This window comes from Gossypium hirsutum, chromosome D11 (assembly GCF_007990345.1).
Source record: "Gossypium hirsutum isolate 1008001.06 chromosome D11, Gossypium_hirsutum_v2.1, whole genome shotgun sequence".
Lineage (NCBI taxonomy): Eukaryota > Viridiplantae > Streptophyta > Magnoliopsida > Malvales > Malvaceae > Gossypium > Gossypium hirsutum.
The window spans coordinates 14,317,517-14,341,415 of NC_053447.1; the positions used below are offsets into that span (position 1 = coordinate 14,317,517).

Genomic DNA, 23,899 nt, shown 5'->3' on the forward strand with positions numbered 1-23,899 from the left:
TTGATAAATAATATATACATTTAAATTTGTTTATTTTTTTATATTCTAATTTTTATTTTTTTAATAGAATATATATTATTTTGGTAAAAAATAATTTATATAATACAAATATATCTTAATTAAATTCATATAAACATATTTACATCTAAATTTAAATTTTAGAATTAGTAATTAAGATCAATAATTTAATTTAATAATTATTAATTTTAAATATAACTATAAAATAATTAAAATGGTTAAAATAAAAAAAAATATTAAAAGTTGATATAAAATATAACTGTACAAATCAAAATTTGATCGAAATGGGCGACAACCTAAAACACACTGCAATTTTAGTACCGATTTAAGACTGGAACAGTATGTATTTGTACTGATATAAGACTGGAACAGTATGTATTAATTTAAAGGCAAAAGTAACAAAGAGCAAACCACTAATCCATGAGCTTGAACAACATGTCCCTAACAAGATCATCTGAAAGTACCTTATTTGATATTTTTATATATTTCAAAATTCAATTTCCATAGTTCGAATCTCAGTATATATGCAGAGAGTCTTCTGATATTAGGCTACAGCAGAAAAGGACGTGGAATTAAAGAAAACTGTAACTACTAACTATGAGGAGCATCAATATACTGGTGACAGCTACAACACCGATCAATGAGTGGGCAAATGAATAGAATATAGCAACTGAGTGATTCATCAACAGTTGAAGCCATGACAGACAGACAGTACGATGATGAGAATCAAGGCGATCAGAATCCGAGCACGATCAGCTTTATTTTCATGTTCTGTAACCACATCTTTCTCCTCATCTGGGTCCCCTGCTGCCTGAAATCTTGTGCCTAAAAACGTTCAAACAACAAATACCCATTTTAGACCAAGACAAACCTCCAAAATATATAACCTCTTTGAATTAATAGTAGGAAATTTATGTAAAGGAAGTCTCAGGTTTTTCAAGTTGAAGCATTCAGCTGGACCCTTTAAATTTTGGGAATTAGTATTGCTAAATACTTTTATGAAAGAACTGAACAATTGGGTGAATAAGCAATCATCTTAAAATGTGTTTTAGTACTTTATTTCATGCAAATAATATGCCTTATTTATGGTCTACCCAGTACAGCTTTAGAAAACAAAATTTTAAGATACATGCTGGTAGTTTATTTTCCTGTCCGAGGTTAGCATGGTTTTACCAGTCACAAGCCCCAATAATGCCCTATTTTTTATCTAATGCAGTTTTTAAGAACACTGCCAATGGTTTCAAATTTTAAACAATATGATATAAATTTATTGACCTGGGAGCGAAGATTTTCTGATTTATCCACCAAAAGCTCAATTTTTTCACCACGGTCCAGAACCTGCAAAGTTAATTTTTAATGAAAATCAGAAAAGCATGCCAACAATTCGTATTCATGATCTAGAAATTCGTGAAGCTAGATTCCTTACCCACTTAAAGCCATTACATTGCACTCCATATTATATGTGCATAAGGCAAAAAGATAACAACAATTACCTTCTCAATGTTTTCCATCATAACTCCTTTGACTTCTGAAACTTGAGCTTTCACTTTGGCAATCTTACTAACCTCCTCTGGATGATCAATGCAATACTGCATATGCTCCTTCAACTTTGGCCTATAAGAACAATAACAAAAGCATAGCATCAATGCACTTCATGACAACGAATATATTCCATTTGATGGCCAAAGAAAAGAGAATACCCAAACTCCTTGCTCAAGCTGTTTGCAGGAGCAGCTGCAGCTTTTCCTCCACCATATCTCTTGGTAAAATCCTCCTTAATTCTCTCAAGAAAGGCAATTGGCACCTGTCGCCCAGCAGATTCAACAGCAACCACACAGTAAGCTGAAAAGTGTAAGAAATGTTAATTCAAGGAAGGACTGATGTAGCCATATTTGATAACAGATGATGCAGCACAAGCTATGAAGAAACCGTAAAAATCATGCAAGCACAAAAATGCACCTTTGAAATGACCGCCTGAGATTTCAGGTTTTCAATGTATAAGTCAACCGTTTTCAATGTATAAGCCAACCTTAAAGGGCCAAACATGCCTATTCTTCTACAATTACATAATATGTTACGAACTCTTTAAAAGATACACACACAGAAGAAAAGTATCTGGACATGTCATTAGTTAAACCATGGAAAATGCTAAACATTTGAATCAAACTTTGTTCTGACCACTAGATTTTCCAATATACTTAACTAAGTTTAAGGGAAAGCAAGGATGGCTTACATTGATGATAGTAGTAAATAGCTATGGAACTTTGGACTCTAACATACCATAAATTGAGAAAAAGCAAATTCAGGAAAATGTTTGAACCAAAAAGGTGAATCAGAACCAAGCAAGTTTCAGATCACTCAGCCCCAACTCATACAGGTAATCTAGAGATTATGAATGAGTTGACTTAAAAAGAAGATCAAAGCAGAGATTTCATATAGTCTAGATTTGGTTATTGTTTTTGTTACTAGCTTTACTGGTACTGACTTTTGCTAGGAATGAGCAAAATTAAAATCATATTTTTCTAAGATAAGCAAATTATTAAAATATAAAACACATTCATACATTATCTTTCATTATAACGTAAATTATTGGTTCCGGTTTCTTATAAGGGTTCAAGTAAGTTCTTAGTTTAAAAAGTTATTCAAAATGTATTAGTATTTGCTTTGGCATCTGAATGCAATTAATGTTATTTATTATTTTACATCATTTTTATTAAGTGTTCTTGTCCAAAACCTACATTCAACACATTATCCCAACATGGGAACGAGAATAAAACCCTGCAAAATTCTTCAAATACATTGGAAAAAACTTAAGATACTTGTGCCAAACGCATAACATTGACACCCGAGTTCAAGTAATATAGGCTAAGAGCACCTTTGTCACAAGATCTATACACAGATTTAATTCATTCAAAACATTTCAACCTTTTAGTTGTTACTCCTACTCAGTTTTGGAAAGTTTCAATTAAAAGTTAAACCAATGTATTGAATTAATTAATGAATAAATGCACATTTCATTTTTGGCACATAACCAACTCCTCTTAAAATAGAAATAACGTAACTGATTCTACCGCCTTTCCCCTTTCAGGCGCACTAAGTTACGCAGAACACAATTATTTTTAATAGCCTAAGAAATTTCACATAACTTAATCCAGAATCACCTTCTCGAAATCATTACCAAGGAAAAATAAGAAATAAAAAAAAGCGGAAGCAGCTAACAAAAAATGGATCGACAACAGCTACAACTAAAAGAACTTCCTCGCCGGATCAAAGAAGCAGTAAAAATACGGATCAGAGATAGATAAACAAACGAAATGAACAAAAGGGGGGAAAAAAGAAGAAAAAAACGGAGGAGAAAGAGAGGAGATTACTAAAGCCGTTATCAACGAGATAGTTAAAGGTATGGCCGTCGCAGTTGTAAGTGAACTTGTTGTTGGAAGCAGGAAGTTTCTGGAGGCACTGAGAAGCAATGGAGGTGAAGTTGCCGGAGAACTCGGTGTAGTCGGCTAAAACGACGGTGCCTCGTGCCACGAAGGCGTAGATCAGCGATTGTTGCCCCATCACAGTCCTTTGACTAAGGAAGAATGAATTGAAATGAAGAGCAAGAGGAAGGGGAAGGGTTTTTATCGTCGGAAGGAAGGAGAGTTGTTTCCTTTTCCCTTTTCGCTTAGATGAAAAGCAAGGTAGCGTGACTTGTTTCTTTCCCCCATTTTTCTATTTATTTTTTTAGGCATCTATTGTGTGTGGAAATTTACGGCTATGCCACGCGGTCTGGGTTTTGAAATTGGAATATTTGGCGATTTGATCTAATAGCTTTGGCTTTGTGTCAGTGTTATGCTCTTCCTGTTACTGGCTTAAATAATTTTTTTCCGCTTTTTTTTTTCTTCCTTTTATGTGGGTTATTATTTATAAATTATACAATAAGACTGACAAAATCTAACATTTTTAAAATAATATAACGTGTATTTTAATATTTAAAAATTCGATTTAATTTTAATAAACAATATTCGCTTCTTAAAAAACCGGGATTAATTATATTATACATCTTAGATTTTTAATTGTTTTATTATTAGTCCAATCGTCAGCCTAACAAAACTAATTGGTACAATTTGAAGTTTAGATGTGAATTTAAAATCTAAATCATAATGCGAACACCTTTGGTGCAATAAACCCATGAAATTTAAGGGCGTATCCCTCTACAATAAATAAGGTTGTTAATCATATTAATTCACTATTAGTTTGTGGAAAACAAACATTCAAATAAAGACATTAAGAAGAGACACCATTAAACAAAATTTCTTACATCTTGCTTCAATTGAGCTGAATTAGACAGTCAATAAAATAAATGAAAAGATGAAGCATTTTGAGATTTCCAGGTATGTTTAGTTTCTTACTACTCATCAACTTCAATACCTGACATTGGCACCCCACAAGTATTTTGACCCTTCCCCTTCACATAATCCACACCAAAGTCATAGTCGCCTTCATCATCCATGGCATCACCCCCTAATGTTGATTTGTTTTTGGCTTTTTTCTTTCTCTTTTTCTCTGCCCTCTTCATTTTTGGGTTAAACATACCTTCTACTGCATATAACTTCTCGTTTTGCTTGCTTGTAGTAGATTTTGACTTGGCTTTTTCAGCATCATGTTCTTCTGAAGCCATTGGCTCATCGGATATAACTTCTTGGCTTTCATCAACTTCAGTTGATGGCAAAGGCCGCGCATTGTCCTGAGATGAACCAAAAACCCAACAGATTTGTATAAGCATGACATGATAAGTTCAAGTTATTAGAACTTTTAACATGTGGTAACCAGACCACCAGCCACTTCGCATATGCTTATTGGTCATACCCATATAGAACTTAGAAAAGGGCAATCACAAACCTCTAGTATAGTCTCATCGAAATTGAGAGGGTGGCTAGGGGGGACTTGAACAGAATGAAAATCATCTGCCGACTTGAGGCTTCCAATGAACGAAGATTCTGTGTTGTAAACCTCATCAACATTGAACTCTTTTCCAAGTTCTGTGACAATCCTTGCCTCCGAAAGCTCTTCTTGATTTCGGCCCGGGGGCATGGTGTAATAGGGAATTTTACCTGAAGCATGCCAAACGGATAGCAATGGGTTAACTTGATTTTCTAGCAAATTGAGATGGAAATAGAGAGAGAAGAAAAATGATAAATGGCATGGATACCTTCATTCCAATCGTGCAAAATGATCCTTGCAGCAGCTTCGACATCCACAATACCACCTTTTTTGAGCTTACCCCTTACAGTGGCTACATTCTGAAGGAATTCATCAACTGATTCAAAGCCCGGGATCTTGTATATTGTCACCAACAGTCGCTCTGGACAAAGCTTGAGAATCTCTTTCACTGTGTTGTTGACAAAAGGAATATTACAAATTAGTATTGCTAACTAGATTCTGGCAAGACAAGTTAAAATTCCATCCAGTAGTTGAAATAAAATGATTTAAGTGCACTCGGTCAATCTTAACATGGTAGGAAATCTTGATGCCAGTGATATTTCCTTTCAAGAAATGTTGAAGGAAGTCTATTTTGTTTTCTTCTAATTAAACTATAATATTAAATAGACGCTCCACCAAAACTACGCCTAAATACAGAACTACTTGACCAATGCAGTATAAGTTAAACATCCCAACTCAGCTCTCATATCACCTAAACTATGACTCGATCCCATGGAAGCCGTAGTCATATACATGAAACATGAAATTCACTGGTTGAATTACCTGGAGCAACCGGATCATCCAACTTTTCTATTCTTTTGCAGTTTCGAAGAGCTATTGATGCATCATTTCCACTAGATTTAAGCATAACAACACCAGGACAGTCCAATAATTTTACATTCTTGTCCAGTTGAACCTCTTGCATTGATCTCGTCAACCCTGGAGTAGCACCAACATTGACAACGTGGCATCTTTTCAAGCTGTTAATTAGGCTGCTCTTGCCAACATTAGGCAGGCCAATAACACCAACAGTTATGGACTTCTTTATCTGCAAAAACAAAGTATGCAACGAGATGAATATTTGTATGAAAACAACAAGAGATTCAAACTCCAACAAGAATCTGAACAGGAAGATAAATCAGACAAGCATGAAATCAAGTATCAACATTGTGGTCAGAAAAACAACTAGAATCACCTCATGACTTCTTGAGTAATTTTTCAACAATTTAATGAGAGTTTCTGCTCCAAGACAGTCGCTGGTTTGCAGAAGATTACTAGGCTTCATTGCTTTAGAAGATTTCCACCCTAAATTTGACCTCTGCTCTTGAGTGCTGCACTTAAAGGCAACAGCCGGTAACTCTTCCCTAAGATATTTGAGCCACTTTTCAACAGCTTCTCGAGGAACAAGATCTGAAAAAACAAGTTTTCATTAAAAACAGTCAAGGCAGAAAACTTAAAGGAACACGGAAAAGAAATAATCAAACAAAAGTTATGCCATGATATTTACCACAAGATGTATGAATAAAGAACTTACCAATCTTATTCAAAAGTAATACTAGGTGTTTATCAGGGCCTGATTTCATCACCATCATTTCCATGTCGACACAACGGGTACCAAGCGGATCTCTAGCATCAAGGACTTCCAGAATGACATCTGATGCTTCAATTACCTTAACCAACTCCTTGTAGAAAGCTCTATCTGAGTTATCTGTAAAAAAAATGACACATTAAAAATAGGAACCATCCACCGACAATGTATCAATCTCCACCTTAATATCAACTTACCCCGGGCATTTACAATTCCAGTAGAAAAATCAATTCCCTTCACCTCTTCTACACTTAATTCTTTTTCATCATCCTCTAGTAAACCCATCTTCCTCTTTTTAGCCTGAAAAATCATAAAGGTCCAATATATTATAATTTATAAGGTAAGCAGCTTCATAGCAGTAAAGAATTCACCATATTAATAACCATTATTAAGTCAATCAAATAAAATTGGCAAAGTTAAAGGTCATCCTATAGAGACTATGACAACAATTTGCCTCAGGCCACACTATCGTTTAATATTTCCAACCAAAACACTATCCAATAACCAAGACAGTGGTAAAACCAATAAAGAGAGTTCTTTTTCAAATAATGATTTTTTTTAAGAAGGCATTGTAGCAATACCCTCTCCTTGCGGGCAGCTTTCTTTTGCTCCAGTTCTTCGAGCGCCCGAGCTCGACGAGCTTCGAGAGCTTTGAGCTCTTGTTCCTTGAAAGGCCAATCATTGGGGATCCCAGGATCCTTCTCAACCTTCCGCTTATGCTTCAATCCCGACTTTTTGGCTTCTTTAGCTTTCTTCTTATGGTGTTCTTTTACTTTTCTTATAACCTTGTACTTTTGCTTCAGTGAAACTCGCTTGCTCTTGCTCTCTGCAAGAATTATATGACCAGAATTTTAAAACCGACACTTAGAGGGTTAAAGAAATAAATGAATAACAGAGCGAATTGGGCTTTGCTTACTTTTGCTCCTCTTCACCATTGTCGCAGAGTTCAAAGATGATGGAAAATTGTAGCAGCAGCTAACTAGCTAAATAAGGTTTAGGGTTTGGGGAAGATAATAATAAGGTTATAATATGCTGTAACTCCTTATATTTTTTAAAATTTAGAATTTAGTCTTTTTACTTTTCAGATTTTAAAATTTAGATTTAATTATTAACATTATTAAAATTATTTTATTAAATTTAGATTCATTAATTTTAAAATCAACGGTAACAAATGGATCTTAATTTTTAAAATCTAAAAAAAAATCTAAATTCCTAAAAACAAAAGTAAATGGTAAATTCGATTTTAGGGACCAAAATGAATAAAATATAAAACTTGAAGGAATATCCAATAAATTAAATAGAGTTGATAATTGAATTAAATTATAATTTAGATCGGGATTTAAACCAATTAAAGGAACTTTGCGAAAAAGAGAAAATTGCGGATTAATTCCTTATACTTTACCGATTGTTGTTTTTACCAAGTAAGTTCATATGGTGATTATGTTTAAATCATTATGAATGTTATATTGTGAATCTATGTATGTTTTGTTAAACCTTGAATTAATTGTAACTTGGCACAAAATGGTGATATTTTGACTAAATTGAAAAAATGATTAAATATGAACTTACATGATGGAATTACCCCGATGAAACTTCGTAAATGTATCATACACATGGTTACAAGTTGATTTTCGATGATTCCGAGATCCAACATTTATTACGGACTCGAAGATACATGTGACATAGGTTTAGCTTGGACAAGTAACTTGATGTCGTTTTAAAGTTTTAGCCCAACCATGTAGCCTTACATGTATATACAGCTTTGGCTAACTCTTTGATATGTCAAAAAATGTTTATCCTAAACGGGTAACCTGACACTAATATATATTCAGCTCGAACGAGCAACTTGAAGTAGTTTTAAAGGTTCGACCCAAATGGGTAACCTGACACAAATGGATATGATTACAACTTTAGCCAAGTTATTTGACGTGTCATTTAAAAGGTTTAGTCCGGATGGGTAACCTGACACAAATGGATATGATTAGCTCAAACGAGCATCGGATGTGATTAGTACTAGTGTATTTGAGTTCCTTTATGATGTTTCATCGGGTAACTTACAATATGTGAAGTTTGGAAATTATATTGCATGTTATGAACTTAATGATCAAATGTGGCAAGTGTGTGACTTAATGACAAGTTTGACGGGTAACTTGATCTGTATTTTACAGCTTTAGCCAAGTTATTTGACGTGTCATTAAAAGGTTTATCCCGGACGGGTAACCTCACACAAATGGATGTGATTAGCTCTGACGAACATCATATGTGATTAGTACTAGTGTATTCGAGTTCTTTTACGATGCTTCATCGAATATCTTACAAGGTGTAAAGCGTGGAAACTAGATTGCATGTTATAAACTTAATGATCAAATGTGGCAAGTGTATGACTTAATGACAAGTTTGAGCAGTGGTGAAACTAGGGGGACTAGCAGGGGCACCGGCTCCCCTAAAATGAAAATTTTTTCATATGGCCCCTTAAAATTTTTAAAATTTAAAATTAGTAAAGGTAAAATTGTACTTTACCCCCTAAATATAAAATTCTGATTTAATCCTTTAAAAATTATAAAGATATAGTATATTAAAATGGTGAAATTGCATTTTTTCTATTGTAAAGATTACAATTTAATTTTGCCCCCCTAAAATTTTTTTATAGTTTCACCCTTGAGTTTGAGTATACATATGTGATTGAAAGGTAAAAGAATTGAATTTCAAGAATATCAATTGATATGCTTAGTGGTTGAAATGTTATATGATTGAACGTGAATCAAACTCACCTTATTGTGATTGCGTTTCGATATGTTAGGTATATTGAGTTATACACAGTAGTTTAACATATATACTTGTTATATGAATTAAGATAACCGTTTACATACATATGATCTTACTAAGCATTTCGTAATGCTTACTCCGATGCTTTTCTTTTTAATGTAGATTTTGATTTGTGGAACGTGTTGATGGGATTCTCGAGGAGTTCACACATCCATCTCCTAATTTGGTAGACTTTTGATCGTTTGAACTTGGTTATATGTGGCATGTGTTTAGGAGTGTTGTGTTATTTGTAATGTTAAGTATATTTTGAAACATATTTGTTATAAACACTCATGCTAAATTGCTTATGTTTAAAAATTGGATGTCATTTTGGTTTACATGTATGGCTTGGAAATCAAAGCAAGTGAAGTATGCATGAACTAGTTTGTTAAGATGAATGGAATGAAAGTTGTGATTGGCATGAATAATATAACATGTTGGAATATATATGTTTAGTACCTATAGATGCATGGATGAGCATGTTTGAATTGAGAAATTGAATGGTTGATTACATGTAATGGTATACATAGCTCTGTTGTGAAAATGGTATCCTATGAGACATATTGGATATTAGAATGTGTTATGTTTTGGAAGTGTTTAGACATGGAATTGGCAAATTGTGACGTCTCGATATTGATCTTCCTTCGTCACAACGTTGATCAACATATTGGGACGTCTTGACATCAAGTGGTCCAATGTCATAATGTGACATACTGTTTGGCGATGTCATGAATTGGAGAAAACTCGTCATGACATCAATCCTGTATTTTTTAAACTTTGCAATTTGGTCATTGTTCGATCCCGGGTCGACTTTATAGCTCATGTAAGCTTGTATTAAGCTTGGGAAATATTTAAATTTGTTTTGAAGGACTTATATTATGGTATATAATATTTTTGATTCGCATTGTCTAATAAAGGTTCGTAACTGTTCTATTTTGTACTGTAGTATTTGATAGCTTAGTTATAGTGATCAGGATGGACTCTAGCAAAATTAAAGTTACTAGAGTAAATAATGTAAATTCTAAAGGGATAAGATTGTATAGAATTTAAATCCCTTAGGACTCTTAATTGTAAATAGGCTTTAATCTTGATCGTTGATGTAACTCAATTTGTACCGTAGTATTTAGGGGAACTCAACTATAAATAGATGCCTCCATTTCATTTGTAATTATCTTATTGATAGTTAAAGAATATATTTGAGGACATTTACTCAAACTCTTTGTGTGATTTTTCAAATCTCTTGTTTCTCTTTATTTTGAGTTCGCTTCCGCTATATTTTTCAGTGCCTTAGAAAATTTTCAGGAGAATTTTTACTTTTCGAGTGTTAGGCTGACTTAGGTAGATTTGAAGCAAAGAAATCACCTAAGACCATACGGTTGTCAAACTAAAGTTCTAGTCCCGTGACACTAGTCCATACTATACAGTAGTACCCAATGGCAGCACAAAAGGAACTAGTAGGAGCCAAGATCCCTTTAAAATGGAAAAAAATATAACATTAGCCCCTTTATATTTTATAAAATTATAAATTAGTGAATGAATAATTTGCATTTTGACCCCAAAAGGAAAAATTTTAATTCAATTTAGTAAATATATTTTTAAGTAAAAAACAAAAAAAGTTAGTATTTTTTTGAATTTATATATATTTATTTTAAAGTTAGTATATTATGGTTTATTTCCATTTTATAATTTTATAAAATTATATGCATGTTTATGAATTTGTATATATATATTTATTTTCATTTTTATAATTTTTAAGGTCTATACATATTTGATAAAAAATATATTTTATAAAAGAGTTCAAGTGTTTTTTGTAACCTTAAAGTAGGGACTAAAAATATAACATTAGCATACTTGAGGTATTAAATTATAAAAGAAATTTAGGTACCAAAACAAAGAAATAAATATACTTTAAGGGTGAAATTATAAATTAAGCCTAAAAATATAATACATTTGTGACGAGCCGAGCCAAGTCAATCTAGGTTGGCAAAATAAGTAAAAACAAAAAAAAGGAGCGAGACGGATAGAACTAGAGTCGCACATTTCCAATCTATCTATTTATCATTTTATTTTATTTTGTTCCCCCTCTTTTCTTTCACACCTCTCCTTCCACCCCCCTGTCTGCATTCAAAACACACCAAGCAAACACCATTCCCCACCTATTATTTTATTTTATTTTACGTTGGTTAAAGTAAACCCTAAACCCTAACCGCCACATTGCTCTCACTTCAATGCCCTTCCCTTTCGTGTAAAATTTATTCCGTAAATGCTAGAGGAAATGTGGTGATTGCTTCGGTGGATACCGCGCTTTTTTTTTGGTTTATTTTAATCAAATGGCGGAATACGTGGCTTCACCGTCATGCATCAAGCTGCATTTGCACCCAAGTTTTCTTAGGCAGAGAGGATTTGTGAATCGGAATTCCAATTTCAGGACGCCGCTAAGGTTAGTCAACTCAATCTGATAATATATTGAGGAGGGGGTTGTTCATGATTTTTCTTGAATAACAATTGGAGTTTCAGATTGTAGTGAGCTTCTTCATCCTTTATTATATGCGGTTTCTTATTTGATTGTAAGAAGTTTATGAAGTTTCTAAAGATTCACTACGTTTCAGAATTTGGGAAGCGTGTACTTGGTCAAACTGGTAGATATTGTTATGGCGCAATGCTATGTTTTTAACTGCGAATGAGTGTAAAATCACATGCTTAATATTCTCTCTGCTGTTAGACATTGCGATAACCATTGGAATTATAACCTCATTATCGCATTTGTTGCTTTATTTGTAGCAAGTTTTCCTATGGGAGCTGTAAAGTGTTATGGCTTTCAACATGGAGAAAATGGAAGGTTGATAATCCATTTTTCTCAAATCTGAAAGTAAGTCCCTGCTTCATGGAAACTCCCTTGAGGTCTACTAGCGTGGGGTCATTAGTGGATTCTGATAGTATAACAGCCTCTGATTGGGTAACTTTCGGGGATCAATTACTCTTGATGACTGGTATATTTCTCACGTATATGGCTGGAGTAGTTCCTGTCCAAAAGTCCAGTTCCACATCTCCAAAGAGCATAGCGGACAATGATTCCTTTCCCCAAGGTTCAACCTCTTCTGGGAGGTAAGGGTAAGCGCATCAAATATTTATAATCCTATGAGTGTTGCCCTTACACATGGTTCACCAAACAGTAGTGCCTGTATTTCTTTTTCATTTAATAATTTATTGCAGCTCTTTGGCAAGCGTATGCCATGTTTATCTCATTTGTTGAGGACATTTACTTTTTAAATGCAGTGCCAGGACAAACAGTGATCAAAATAATTTGAAGCCTGTCTGGGATGTAGTAAGAGGAAAACTTTTAGATTCTCTAGATGTCATTGAAAGTGAGAATGATTTCAGAAATGTGGTCTTTGATGAGCAGCAACGCGCAAAACGACCCTTGAGTTTGTACGCTTTATCTGAAGGTCCAAAGATAAGATTGCTTTGGGCTTCTCTTCAGCAACTTGAGGAAGAGGCAGGCACTGTCTCTATTGGTTCCTTTGTCTGTAGCTATTTTTCTTATTTCCTTACGCTGAATTTAGTTCATATAAGTTCATTATTTCCAAAGAAACTGCATGTTTTAGTTAAATATTGTGAAATCATTCTTGCTTTGCATCATATATATACAGAAAGAAAAGGTCTTTTAGATGTCAATGTATGAGACAAAATTCTTTGTTTGCCAAAAACTTATGGCACATCTTGTTTTTTGAGTTCTAATTTAGGACTAACAAATCTATGACCTTGAGGGAAAAAAAGAAGCTCTTATATTTAGATATCTGATAAGGTGATAATGAGTGAGTTATTGAGTTGTTCATTGCATCCACAGACCTTGAAATAGATTCGTGTTTGCACGAGAAAACTTACTGTTGCTCTGAAAAGTTGAGTTTCTAAATCCAAAGATGCCAACTTGTGCTAATAAGGGATCATCTTATGATCATTTTCAGGGTTCACAATAAGGAAACACTATAGTATGGACCTTTTAATAAAGTTATGTTTTTGGTCTTATTAAATATAAATGTCACAGGCCTTTTCTAGTAAAATTCCTAATGCATGCATGGTTGGTTGAATTTCAATTTTCTTGTCTATTAAGTTTGTATTTGCTTCAAGGTCCCAAATTGTGTTTTTTCAGGTAAAAAACAATGTTGTTACTTCTGATACCGGCAATATAGATGATTGGTTGATAGCCTTTTCTAGAATTATTCAAAATTCCTGTAAGCCAGCATGCTTTGCTTGGCTGAAAAAGGAACTTGGACTTCAAAGCAATAATATGGTACTTCAAAAATCTCATTGTAACTGTATGGTTTGTTTTGCTGCTAGCTTGTTAGAATGAGACATCCTTTTCTTTCCCTCTCCTGACAGGAGCTTGTTTCTTTGATAACTGAGAAGTTAAATGGAGACAACACAGTTTTACAAAATATTACAAAGTCTGGGAAGAAAAACCTGTATGCAGAATTGTTGTATTTTCTTAGATTTGGTTCTCTAAGGTAAATAAACTGTCACTTTCTCTGTTTCATGTGTGTGTTTATTACAGTATGTTTGAAGATTATTGTTAATGTGTTTTATATCTTTAAAGATTACAAGAACTTTGTATGATATGAATTTCTAATAGTTGCTTTTAGTGCACTGCATAAAACTTCTAAGTTACTAATCTTATCACTTGTTGCATTCGTTATCTTGTTACATGTTTCTTTCTCTTTGGAAACAACTTTTAGTAATTTTTTATGCATCAATTTTCCTAATATGTAAATTGAGAGTAATGACAAGTTCTGTATGTACTAACATATGTATGTACACAAGGTGGTTCAGAATAAAGGAGGCTGGATGTTTCTAAGATGTGGGATTTAGATGGCTAGAATTGCCCTTTATATCATGTATTAAGAGAAACTTTTGGAACACAAATGTTTGAACTTTCCAAAGTTTTGGATCCCTAAACTATTGGACTTTGTAAAGTAGAAGATGTTTAATCGACTTGGAAAACTACACATATGTTTAGTCCCCCCCCCCTCCAATATCCAGTTTCTCCTACCTTATCTTTCTTTCCAAAAGCTTGATTACTCCTGTTTCATCCCTTTACTTTTTCGGAAGTTTAAAATCTTAATAGATATGATTCTAACAAGTAGGCCATATTCCCTTGACCAATCCATTGGTTGACTATGGTACGGACCCTAATCATATGGCTGTTAACGTGACCTTACTTGGTTTACATACTATAGTTGTTTCCAAATAAGGAACTGAATGGAGGTAACTTATGGTTGTCCAAAGTAGGATTATTGAAGAACCTATAATTGTGTCAGGTATCATCATCACTTGGCAATTAGCAGAATACTAATGCCAGCAACAAAATGATATCTATCTCTGATGGTTGCTGAATTCATAAATGTTTGCTGCTAAATGTTATATATTGTCGGAGGATAACTTGCTCTTGGCTACAATATATTTAGGCTTTGACATCTGCTTTTTCTTTTAATTTAATTTGATTCTATTGTCAAAACATATTTAATATTTGTTGGGAAACTTATTTGTTCATTTATCTATTTTGTAGGAAAGGTTGTTGTTACGACCAAAGCTTGTTTACTTTATATGGGGATTCCATATTGGAAGATCTGGTGATAACTATAGCAGATGGGATAGCAAGCACTTATTTGGACCTTATTTCTGTTGATGGCAATTTGTCTGATGAAGTGAATGATCTGGGTTTAGCCATCTGTAATTTGTCTACTCGTGCACTCCAAAGGTTGCGTAATGAGGTATGGCTGTTTCCCTTTTTGAGTTAGTGGTAGCACATTTTTGTCTTTAACTCATTATGTTCGTTAGCATATTACTTCTGCTTTTCTGGAAGTAAAAGAATGAGGTTCTCATTGTGAGGTTTGATGGATCGACTGATTGAGCATGTTGACATAGTGCAGGCCTATGACATTGCTTATGGCAGAAATCATCAAGGCTTTTTATCTTTTATCTGTCCTTACCTCTTTTGCATGTATTTCAAGCTCCTCATGGATACATACTATAAAATTGATTCACGTTATGTCTCTGAATATGTATATCCAGATGCAACTATAAAGCTAACATGGCATATTTCTAAAGTTGGAACACTTCAATGGTGTCTATTTTCTGTTCTCATTTTAGATCAGTGATGTAGTGAGGAGGGAATTGTTTGTCATATTTGAAAGACTAAGGCTTCTTTTAGTTTCAGAAAAAAAAAGGCCGTTTTCATTTTATGAGAAAATGGAGAACAATAAAAAAAATGTGTTTAGTTGAAAATTTTTAAAAGGATTTTTGAAAAATGAAAATATGTGAAACTTCAATATGTTTTCACTGGAAATGCTTTGAAAATTGAAAAAAGTTGAAAATAAAGGGAGCTTTTTAACTTCAAATTTAATTAATGAATTGACCTTGGTTCAAGTCCATAAAAACACAATTCTATTCTTTTTTCGATGATTTTTAATTATCAACCCTGGTTCAAGTTTGTTTAAATGTAGGGATTTTTTAAAATTTTATTCTCATATATATATATTGAATTGGTTTATTCTCATATTTTTATTATAAGAAGATAGGTATCAAATGTGTTTTCATATTTTCATTATTGAAAAAGAATTATTTCTATTTAGCAAATGTGTTTTTCAATTTAAGAAATACAAAATGAAAATAGAAAATAAAAACAGAAACTATTTTCAGAAATTAAATGGAGCCTAGGAATTTAAAGCTTTCATGTCATATCAGTGCATGTCATCAATGTGTATTGTTCTTCAGTGAAACAATACAGCGATGTTTGGTTAATGGGATAATAAGGATATATGCAATATGTGAAGATTTTAATTTGTTAATCTTAACGCACTACAGATTTTTGCACTGAATATCAAGACTTCTGGTTATATTTCATCAAGGTTTTAAAGCATATGCTTGTTACCAGGTGGCTTTAAACCAGTGGTTGTATCAAAATCTGGAGGCTATTGTATCAATGTATGAGGATCGCTTTGACCTCTACACTCTTAAGAGCCAACTCATTGAGGAAAAAAGTAGTGATTATGCTGAAACTTCTAGTTGGTGGAAGAAGCTTATGCTAAGAGAAAACGAAAGTGTGCTTACTTCATTGCAATATGTTGTGATAAGCCATTTCTCTATGTCTGTAAAACGCACCAAGGAATTAAGAGCCTTGGTAGGGTGGTATGTTTTCCATAACTTTTTGGCCATAAATATTTTTCTTTGCTTGATTACATTGTTATTAACTGAACTTTAGTGGATTTAGATTATCTTGGAATAACTCTGAAATTGGTTAGATATGAAGCAACACTATGGCACTTATGTTATTGTCATTTTTAATTTCTGTGGCTTGGATATTCCCCATTTATATAATTTTGTCCTGAAGCACTTAAAATTAGCTCTACTGCACTGGATTTGTGCTTGAATGCCTTTTATTATCTCAGATAGTGTGGGCAATTATAAAAACTGTGAAACCAAACATGCTTTGGTGGACTGGATTCATGGTGTGGATAAAAAAAATTCTGAAGTGGTGATTTCTTCTTCATTATTAATATCTAGCCTTTCCAATGACAAGGACAACTGCAATAGGATGGCATGAAATAACGGTTGTTTTTAGATGGTGGCAAAGGCTGTTACCTTGATGAAAGCATACTGTTGTAGATACATGAATGCAAAAATATGTCTTGTTAGCTGTGGTGTCAGTGCTTGTCAGCATTTCCATATATGGATTTTGTTTTAATGCCTCAGCTCAAAAAATGTTCCTCAATTTGGTCTGTTCTATCTATGATAAGTGAACATTGAAAACCTTGTGACCTCACTGTAAATGTGTAACTTGGCAAATCAGTGAATTGCCATGCCTAAAGTTTATTATTCTACTTTTACCGAATCTTCATAGAACAGTAGTTCCTTCTAAAGTTAAGGTGTGATTTTTAGGGAAAGAAGATGCATGGTCAAATGAGTAAAAGGTTCTTCCACTCTTTTTACATGTAAATATAACGGTAATGATTGGTTAAATATACACAAGGATTAAGAAAATCTATGTTTCTTCATTTAGATCAAACTGAATACCATGAATTTGTGTTTTATGATCTTGCTGCAGGTTTCAGATATTTTCTGATTCTTAATGTTTGTGAACTTGGATATAGTTTTTAATATGATATTCTCTATGTTACAGGAGGTACTATTTCAGCTTGTTCCTCGAGTTCTCTGACATTAGCTTGCCTATGGTTAGAGTTGTCATCGAGAAAGTTAGCAATGCAATCTCATTTTTTCTAGTTTGCTTGATTGGGAGGTCATTAGGACTCATATATACGGGAATTAGGCAGTCCCTTAGATGGAAGTGAGATGTAAACGGTACATTACTTTTGCTGTTTATTACAAATTTCTATTATATTGATTTTTGCTTGTTGTAGCTGTCCAGAGGAATGTGGTCTGTGCATTGTTACTCTGGAAAGTTTTTTTTTTTTTTGCCTTGGTGCAGCCTGATGCTTCTCTAAATCTTTTCGTCAATAAATTTTGAGAAGCTGTTTTAGTTCTATGTTAACAACACTTTTTATTATTGATTTTTAATGTGTGATTTTAACCAGATGGTTTCATTTCCATTTATTGTGGAATTTGCCCTTATATTTAGCTGTCTCCCCTTTTCTTATGTGCTTTTGGTTTGTGGATAGAACCCACCCTAGCTTTAGAACCCTATCTGTTCATCAAATTGCTTTTTGCGTGTGCTCATATGTGAAGTGAGTTGTGTTTGTATTTGAGTTTCAGTCTTTTTCGATGCACACATGCACCTTGGGCAGTCTTACTGAAATCAAAATTCGGAATAGATGGTATGCCTTAATAAGTTGAGAGAATTTTCAAGATTTGGTTTAGGTTCCACTTAGTAACTGGCGCTATTGAGCCAGTTGTGCCCACCCATAGGCTCCAACTATAGGTGTTTAGTTAAGCTAGGTAAAGTTCCTCAACTGCATTTGCAGTAAATGCCAATTGATTTAATTAAAGATACAGGTTAAGAATTATATAATTTAATCTATTTAATTACATCATTGTTTCATGCTTGATAGACTCCGATTTTGCATGTCTGTTGAATTTTTAATGTTCCTGAAGGAAATGGTGGGAGCACAGGCATGTGGAAGTGACTGGCACAGAGACTAATACTTTTGAAAAGATGGGCAAAAGTAAAAATGTACATTTCAGAAGATAATTTCTCTCTTTGTGCCCTACCATCACTTCTCATTATACATTAGTGAATTCATGGTGTCCAGTTCACAATCTGAAACTCTGAATTAAGCTTTCCCTGGTAAGGAGATCTGTTACTGAGAAAAACTAGGGTTAATGAGATTAGGGCCTAGAGCTGTACTTGCTCAATCAAGATGAACACATATTTGTTCTAGGTTTTTACTGGTTGGAAAAGAGAGGCTTTTTTTTTACCCTTACTATTGTATAATCTTACTTATATCCATGCAACCTTTTTGTGAACTAGCATTGAACAACCATGAAATATTATGAAATTAGTGAGGAATGCTGTCTTAGACCGAGATTGGTTGCATCAAAGATAAAGCATTTGTGGATTTAATTTTTATCAATTACCAGGGAAGGTCATGAATATCACTTGGCATCAAGCATGCATCAAAGATAAAGCATTTGTCCCCTGCTTCTGGTACGAATGCTCTTTATCTTCTCAATAGTGTAATCCTTTATCAATCATTTCTTCCTAACATTACATTCCTAAACCAATGATTTACACTTTTAAGATATCTAATATTGTTTCAGATTTGAATATCATACTCATAGTTATTTCTTTTATTTCCAACCTACAAACATATATTCCCTTTGTGGTGTATTTTATACCCAATGAATAATTATGTTCATCTCAAGATTTAAATATAGAAACTTTTAGATTTAACTTTTTTAAATATAAATTTATTATGTCGAATGAACCACTGGTGGAGTAAGTCTTCAGGAATATTTTAATTAGTTGATAACACTGCTTCCTAGCTGATAATTTTGCCTCATTGTTTGTCAATAATGCTCACTCACATTGACCCCATTATTATGTATCTTTTTCTCTTTCCTTGATTATTAATTTGGTCAATAATTGCCACTAAAAATTTCTGTAGACGTCCATGATTTAATATTTGAATGACCTTGATATGTTGCTGAAACTCTATCTTTTAGTTTCATGATAAATAACTCACTCACATTGAAACTTAAAGATACGAAAGACAATAAAAAAAATAAAATAAAGGCAGAGTGAGATATGGAGGTTGAGAGCTGAGCTCAATTTGTTGACATTAATGATCAGAACAGTATGTTCTTGGATTTGTTTCTAACTTCCATACTGCTTACCTTTAAGATGTTGAAATCATTCCTGATTTATTGCCACTCAGCAAAAAGGACAGCAACTAAAAATAAGGTTTTAAAATTTTCAAGGTCCACAGACAACATTGACTTTTGGCATCATTCTTGCCTGCATGGCAATGGCATCCCATGCAGTCCCTTGATTTATGGTTGTTTCGTTTCATCAATGTTTGGTTTGATTAATTATCCCTAACAACATTATTTTCATCTTAATTTCCTACATTTTCTCACTTTCTCTTTGATTTAATCAATCTTGCAAATTTATGATCAACATGACATCTGAATATCTTCCATGCTTATGTAAAATATTCCTTAGCTTTCTATCTATACTTTTAACCAATAGCAAATACGATCTGTTTTTATTTTTTCATGTAGGGTTCATTAAAGTAGAAATAAGGGAATAACCTCAAAGGGTGTTAAATATCACATCAATTGTATATTGTAGTTGGCTCAAAACAAGTAAACATTGCCCTTTTCCGTTCTCTCCTCTTAATTCCATTAAGAAAACATTAAAAAAAAATTAAATTATTAAACAAAGAATATTTGGATTCAAACATTCACCCTTTGTTTTGCTTTCCACCTGACTGGTGTAGCCCCTTTTCACTTTTCTTTTTCTAGGGTTTCCCAAAATTACCAATCATGTTTTTGTTGTTTCAGATCAGCACTACTTTGAACGCCTTTGCCATCACTCTCTTTTAAGACTACAGGAGAATATACTTGAGATGAGCAAACCCCGAAAAAGTATGGTATGGATACAAAACGGATGTGTGGGACTCTAACGTTTCATACTTGAGTTTTATTATTTTGTTTATTAAGTTTATTTTTGATCGAGTTGATAAAAAAAAATACAAAACATAACTATAACAATTAAAAATATTTCGATAAAAATAATTAAAAATATATTTATAATTTATTACTAATGTGTCTTGATGTGAACATCGAGAGTGTGTGATCATGTCTGAAATTTAAAAGAAAAAGTAATAAATTATATTATTATTAACGAAAAAGAAAAAGTAAACCCCAGATTTTTGCAGAAGAAAGCAAGCAAGGAATGAAGATAATTATCATATATTTTACCCTGCTTAGGGCTCATCAAGTCAAAATAAGATTTATTGGGAAACTGAAAAGTCTCCCCCTCCATTCCTTTGTTATTTGTGAGCCACTTTCCATATATCTTACATGATTCATTAATTTATTCGATTTGCAGGGCAGGACCAAATTAATTACCAACTGTTGCATTTCTAATAGTATATATGTTTTTAACCTAATTTCCTCTTTTTATTGTTTTGATGAAAGGATAATTAAATTTCCGACACCTGACTATTTGATATGTTTACCAATATTTTATCTCATCAACATATTAAACTTTTTTATCCAAGCTTTAATGAGGGAATTTTCAATTATTTTCCCACAAGTCTCCGACTTTCATCAAAGAGTTAGGATCCAAGTTGGACTGAGGACTCAAATCACTATTAAGAAAGTATGTTATATTAATGCTATTTATTTTCATAATTATATTTTAATAAAATAATAATTTGTAAAATTTGATATAAATTTAAAATTTTAACTACTTATTTTATATAAAAATCTGTCAATCATTTAATACATATTAATATATAAAAAATATTTTAGATAATAATAAATATCATTATATTAATAAATTTAACGGTTGGATTACGTAAAAAAAAAATTTCTCCATAATTTTTATTATTTTATTAATTTAATCACTCTTTCCAATATTATTGTGAAATCTAAAATTTTCTCTCATAGTCCTTATATTATCATTACTGAATTTGATAAACTAAACAATATTCATCACCCATATTCCAACATCTCTCATATAAATTCCTCCTTTCTTTAACTTGGGTTCTTCTAATAAATTTGTATAGAATTTCAAAACTTACTTTCCATTCACCATTGGTGAAGCTTCTTTTCTTTCTCTTTCTCTTTTCCATTTGCTTTGCTTTCTCAGATTTTTCACTGATTTGGGTTCCTTTCTCTTTTCTCTCCCCCCGTTCTCCTTCAAGTGCTAGCTTAGCTGGTTCATGGATATTGAACCCCTGTGTACTCTTATGGGGAGGGTTGCTCATTTCCTTTGCTTAATATTTTATATGGCAGCAGCAATTAAATCTCCATCATCAACACACTCAAAAACCAATGCAAAATCCCAGTTTTTCATCATCTTCCTCACCCTTTTCTTCATTTCCCTTCTTATCTTTAACCCTAATTCAAACCCCATAAACTCATCACCCACATCTTCCACCATGGAAATCAACCAATCCCCAAACCCTCAAACTTCTTCTTCATCATCATCACGTAGACAGTTTGGAGGCGAAGCTCACGAAGTTCCAAGCGGTCCAAACCCTATTTCCAATAGGTAATAAATTATTGGTTGGTTGAAGATATGATAGGCGTCGAGACCTACGTCAAGAGAGTTAATGTTAATTTGTTTTGAATATCTTTATGAGTTCCGCCATTGATATATTGCTTGTCTTTTGTGAGAGGAATTTGTTACCTTTGCCGTCATCCTTATGATCATGGACATTATTTTGGTTTATTTATTTTTCCTTTTTTTTAAGATATGTATATTAAGATTTAAGAGAGATACTATACATTTTTTCTGCATGTATGACGTATGGTATTTATTTCATGATCTATATAGATGATGATGATGATGATTGGTTTACTTATTTACTTTGATTTCTTGTATGGTTTTATTAAATGATAATGTTACTCATTTTTATTAAGGGTAAACTGTTAAAATAGTCATTTTTGTTTCCCTCACGTTACATTTTAGTCACTTGCGTTATCGTGTTGTATCATTTTCGTCATTGAGTGTTAATTGTCGTTAACAACGTAATAGTAAGCTGACTTAGTATGTTAAATCATCATTTCAAATAAAAAATTTAGATTAAATTATACAATTGGTCCCTATATTTTTTTTTAATTTTTTTTATTTTACGTTAAAAGAGATGGAGAAGGGATAGAAGAGAATAAAAAATAAAGAAAAAAAATGAAAATTTAAAAGAACATAAAAATTTTTTGCTCAAAACGAAAAAAATATGAGGATCAATTGTATAATTTAACCTAAATTTTTTGTTTGAAATAATAATTTAACGTGGCATGTCAGCTTATCGTTACACCGTTAACGACAATTAACTTTAGTGACTAAAATGTTACAACACGTTAATGTAAGTGACTAAAATATAAATTTCGAACATAAGTGACTAAAATATAATCTGAGAGAAAGAAAAGTGACTATTTTGATAGTTTACCCTTTTATTAATTAAGGGTCTGTTTGATTGACGGAAATGATTTTCCGGAAAATCATTTCCAACATTTCCAGCGTTTGATTAGAGGTAAACATTTTCCATTTGGAAAATGAACTCCAAAACAAGGGAAAATGGGTTACATTTTAGGGAAAATGTCTTACCCTTTCAATTTCCGTAAGACATTTTCCGTGCTCTCCTCTCTATCGCCTCCTTCATTCATTCCTTCATTTCCGGTAGAAAACTGCTTCTGTTTATCGATTTTCCAGTAACTTGTTTCTTTAATTATTCAATACTTGTTTTTTAACACAATTACAAATAATTTATTTGATATTAGTTTTTTTCAATTTATAACAATTAATATTGTAGCTTAATAATTGAGTATTATTATAAATAAATCATTGCAATATATGTAAAAATAATTTAAATATAAAAATTTATTAATATATATTAATATATGTAAAAACAACTTTTCCGAAAAATATTTTCAAAAAATCTGTCCAGCAGCAGAAAATATTTTACACAGATTCAATCAAACACCAGAAAATATTTTCCAGTAAATCATTTTACAGAAAAGTAAAACATTTTCCAGAAATCATTTTACAGAAAATATTTTACTGGCAATCGAAGAGAACCTAAATTAAATTCATGTTTTTTCCTATGATTATTACTTGGTGGATATGGATCTCCTTTTATAGTATTTTTCTATTGATCTATAAGCTTAAGTGAAGTGAGACTCCTTGGTGTGTTTCTTTCTTTGGCTTAAAAAACCATTCACATACCCTAAAAGATTAAATTTTATTGATAATAAAATAGATATGAAACAGACTTGATTTTATAAAAGAAAATCTAAACTCTAACTTGATCTATTTAATTACTACAATTAATTTAAATA

General features: G+C 32.5%; 3 protein-coding genes across 4 annotated transcripts; 1 reads left to right on the forward strand and 2 right to left on the reverse strand.

Annotated features, from left to right (window-relative positions):
- Positions 1 to 473: 473 nt before the first annotated feature.
- Positions 474 to 3,801, reverse strand: LOC107912585 (vesicle-associated membrane protein 722). The gene is given in 6 exon segments (XM_016840828.2): positions 474 to 759; positions 762 to 843; positions 1,294 to 1,356; positions 1,512 to 1,632; positions 1,719 to 1,860; positions 3,390 to 3,801. Coding segments are annotated over 6 exon segments (657 nt in total). The 5' UTR covers positions 3,580 to 3,801; the 3' UTR covers positions 474 to 700.
- Positions 3,802 to 4,215: 414 nt separating this feature from the next.
- Positions 4,216 to 7,589, reverse strand: LOC107912584 (guanine nucleotide-binding protein-like NSN1). The gene is made up of 9 exons (XM_016840827.2): positions 7,488 to 7,589; positions 7,153 to 7,397; positions 6,769 to 6,871; positions 6,518 to 6,691; positions 6,179 to 6,393; positions 5,767 to 6,031; positions 5,213 to 5,392; positions 4,903 to 5,114; positions 4,216 to 4,747 (listed from the first exon to the last, which is right to left on the reverse strand). The coding sequence occupies exons 1-9, from the start codon at positions 7,504 to 7,506 to the stop codon at positions 4,412 to 4,414; spliced, it is 1,749 nt and encodes a 582-aa protein (XP_016696316.1). The 5' UTR covers positions 7,507 to 7,589; the 3' UTR covers positions 4,216 to 4,411.
- A 3,810-nt stretch (positions 7,590 to 11,399) lies between these two features.
- LOC107912583 (uncharacterized) lies at positions 11,400 to 17,963 on the forward strand. 2 transcript variants are annotated; one of them, XM_016840825.2, is made up of 8 exons: positions 11,400 to 11,816; positions 12,158 to 12,481; positions 12,653 to 12,899; positions 13,527 to 13,667; positions 13,757 to 13,881; positions 14,940 to 15,144; positions 16,308 to 16,561; positions 17,553 to 17,963. In XM_016840825.2, exons 1-8 carry the CDS (start codon positions 11,707 to 11,709, stop codon positions 17,719 to 17,721), a joined length of 1,575 nt encoding a protein of 524 aa, XP_016696314.1. In that variant the 5' UTR covers positions 11,400 to 11,706; the 3' UTR covers positions 17,722 to 17,963. The 2 variants fall into 2 exon arrangements, with proteins under 2 accessions (XP_016696314.1, XP_016696315.1); XM_016840826.2 differs by having other exon boundaries at positions 12,653 to 12,872.
- Positions 17,964 to 23,899: the final 5,936 nt, after the last annotated feature.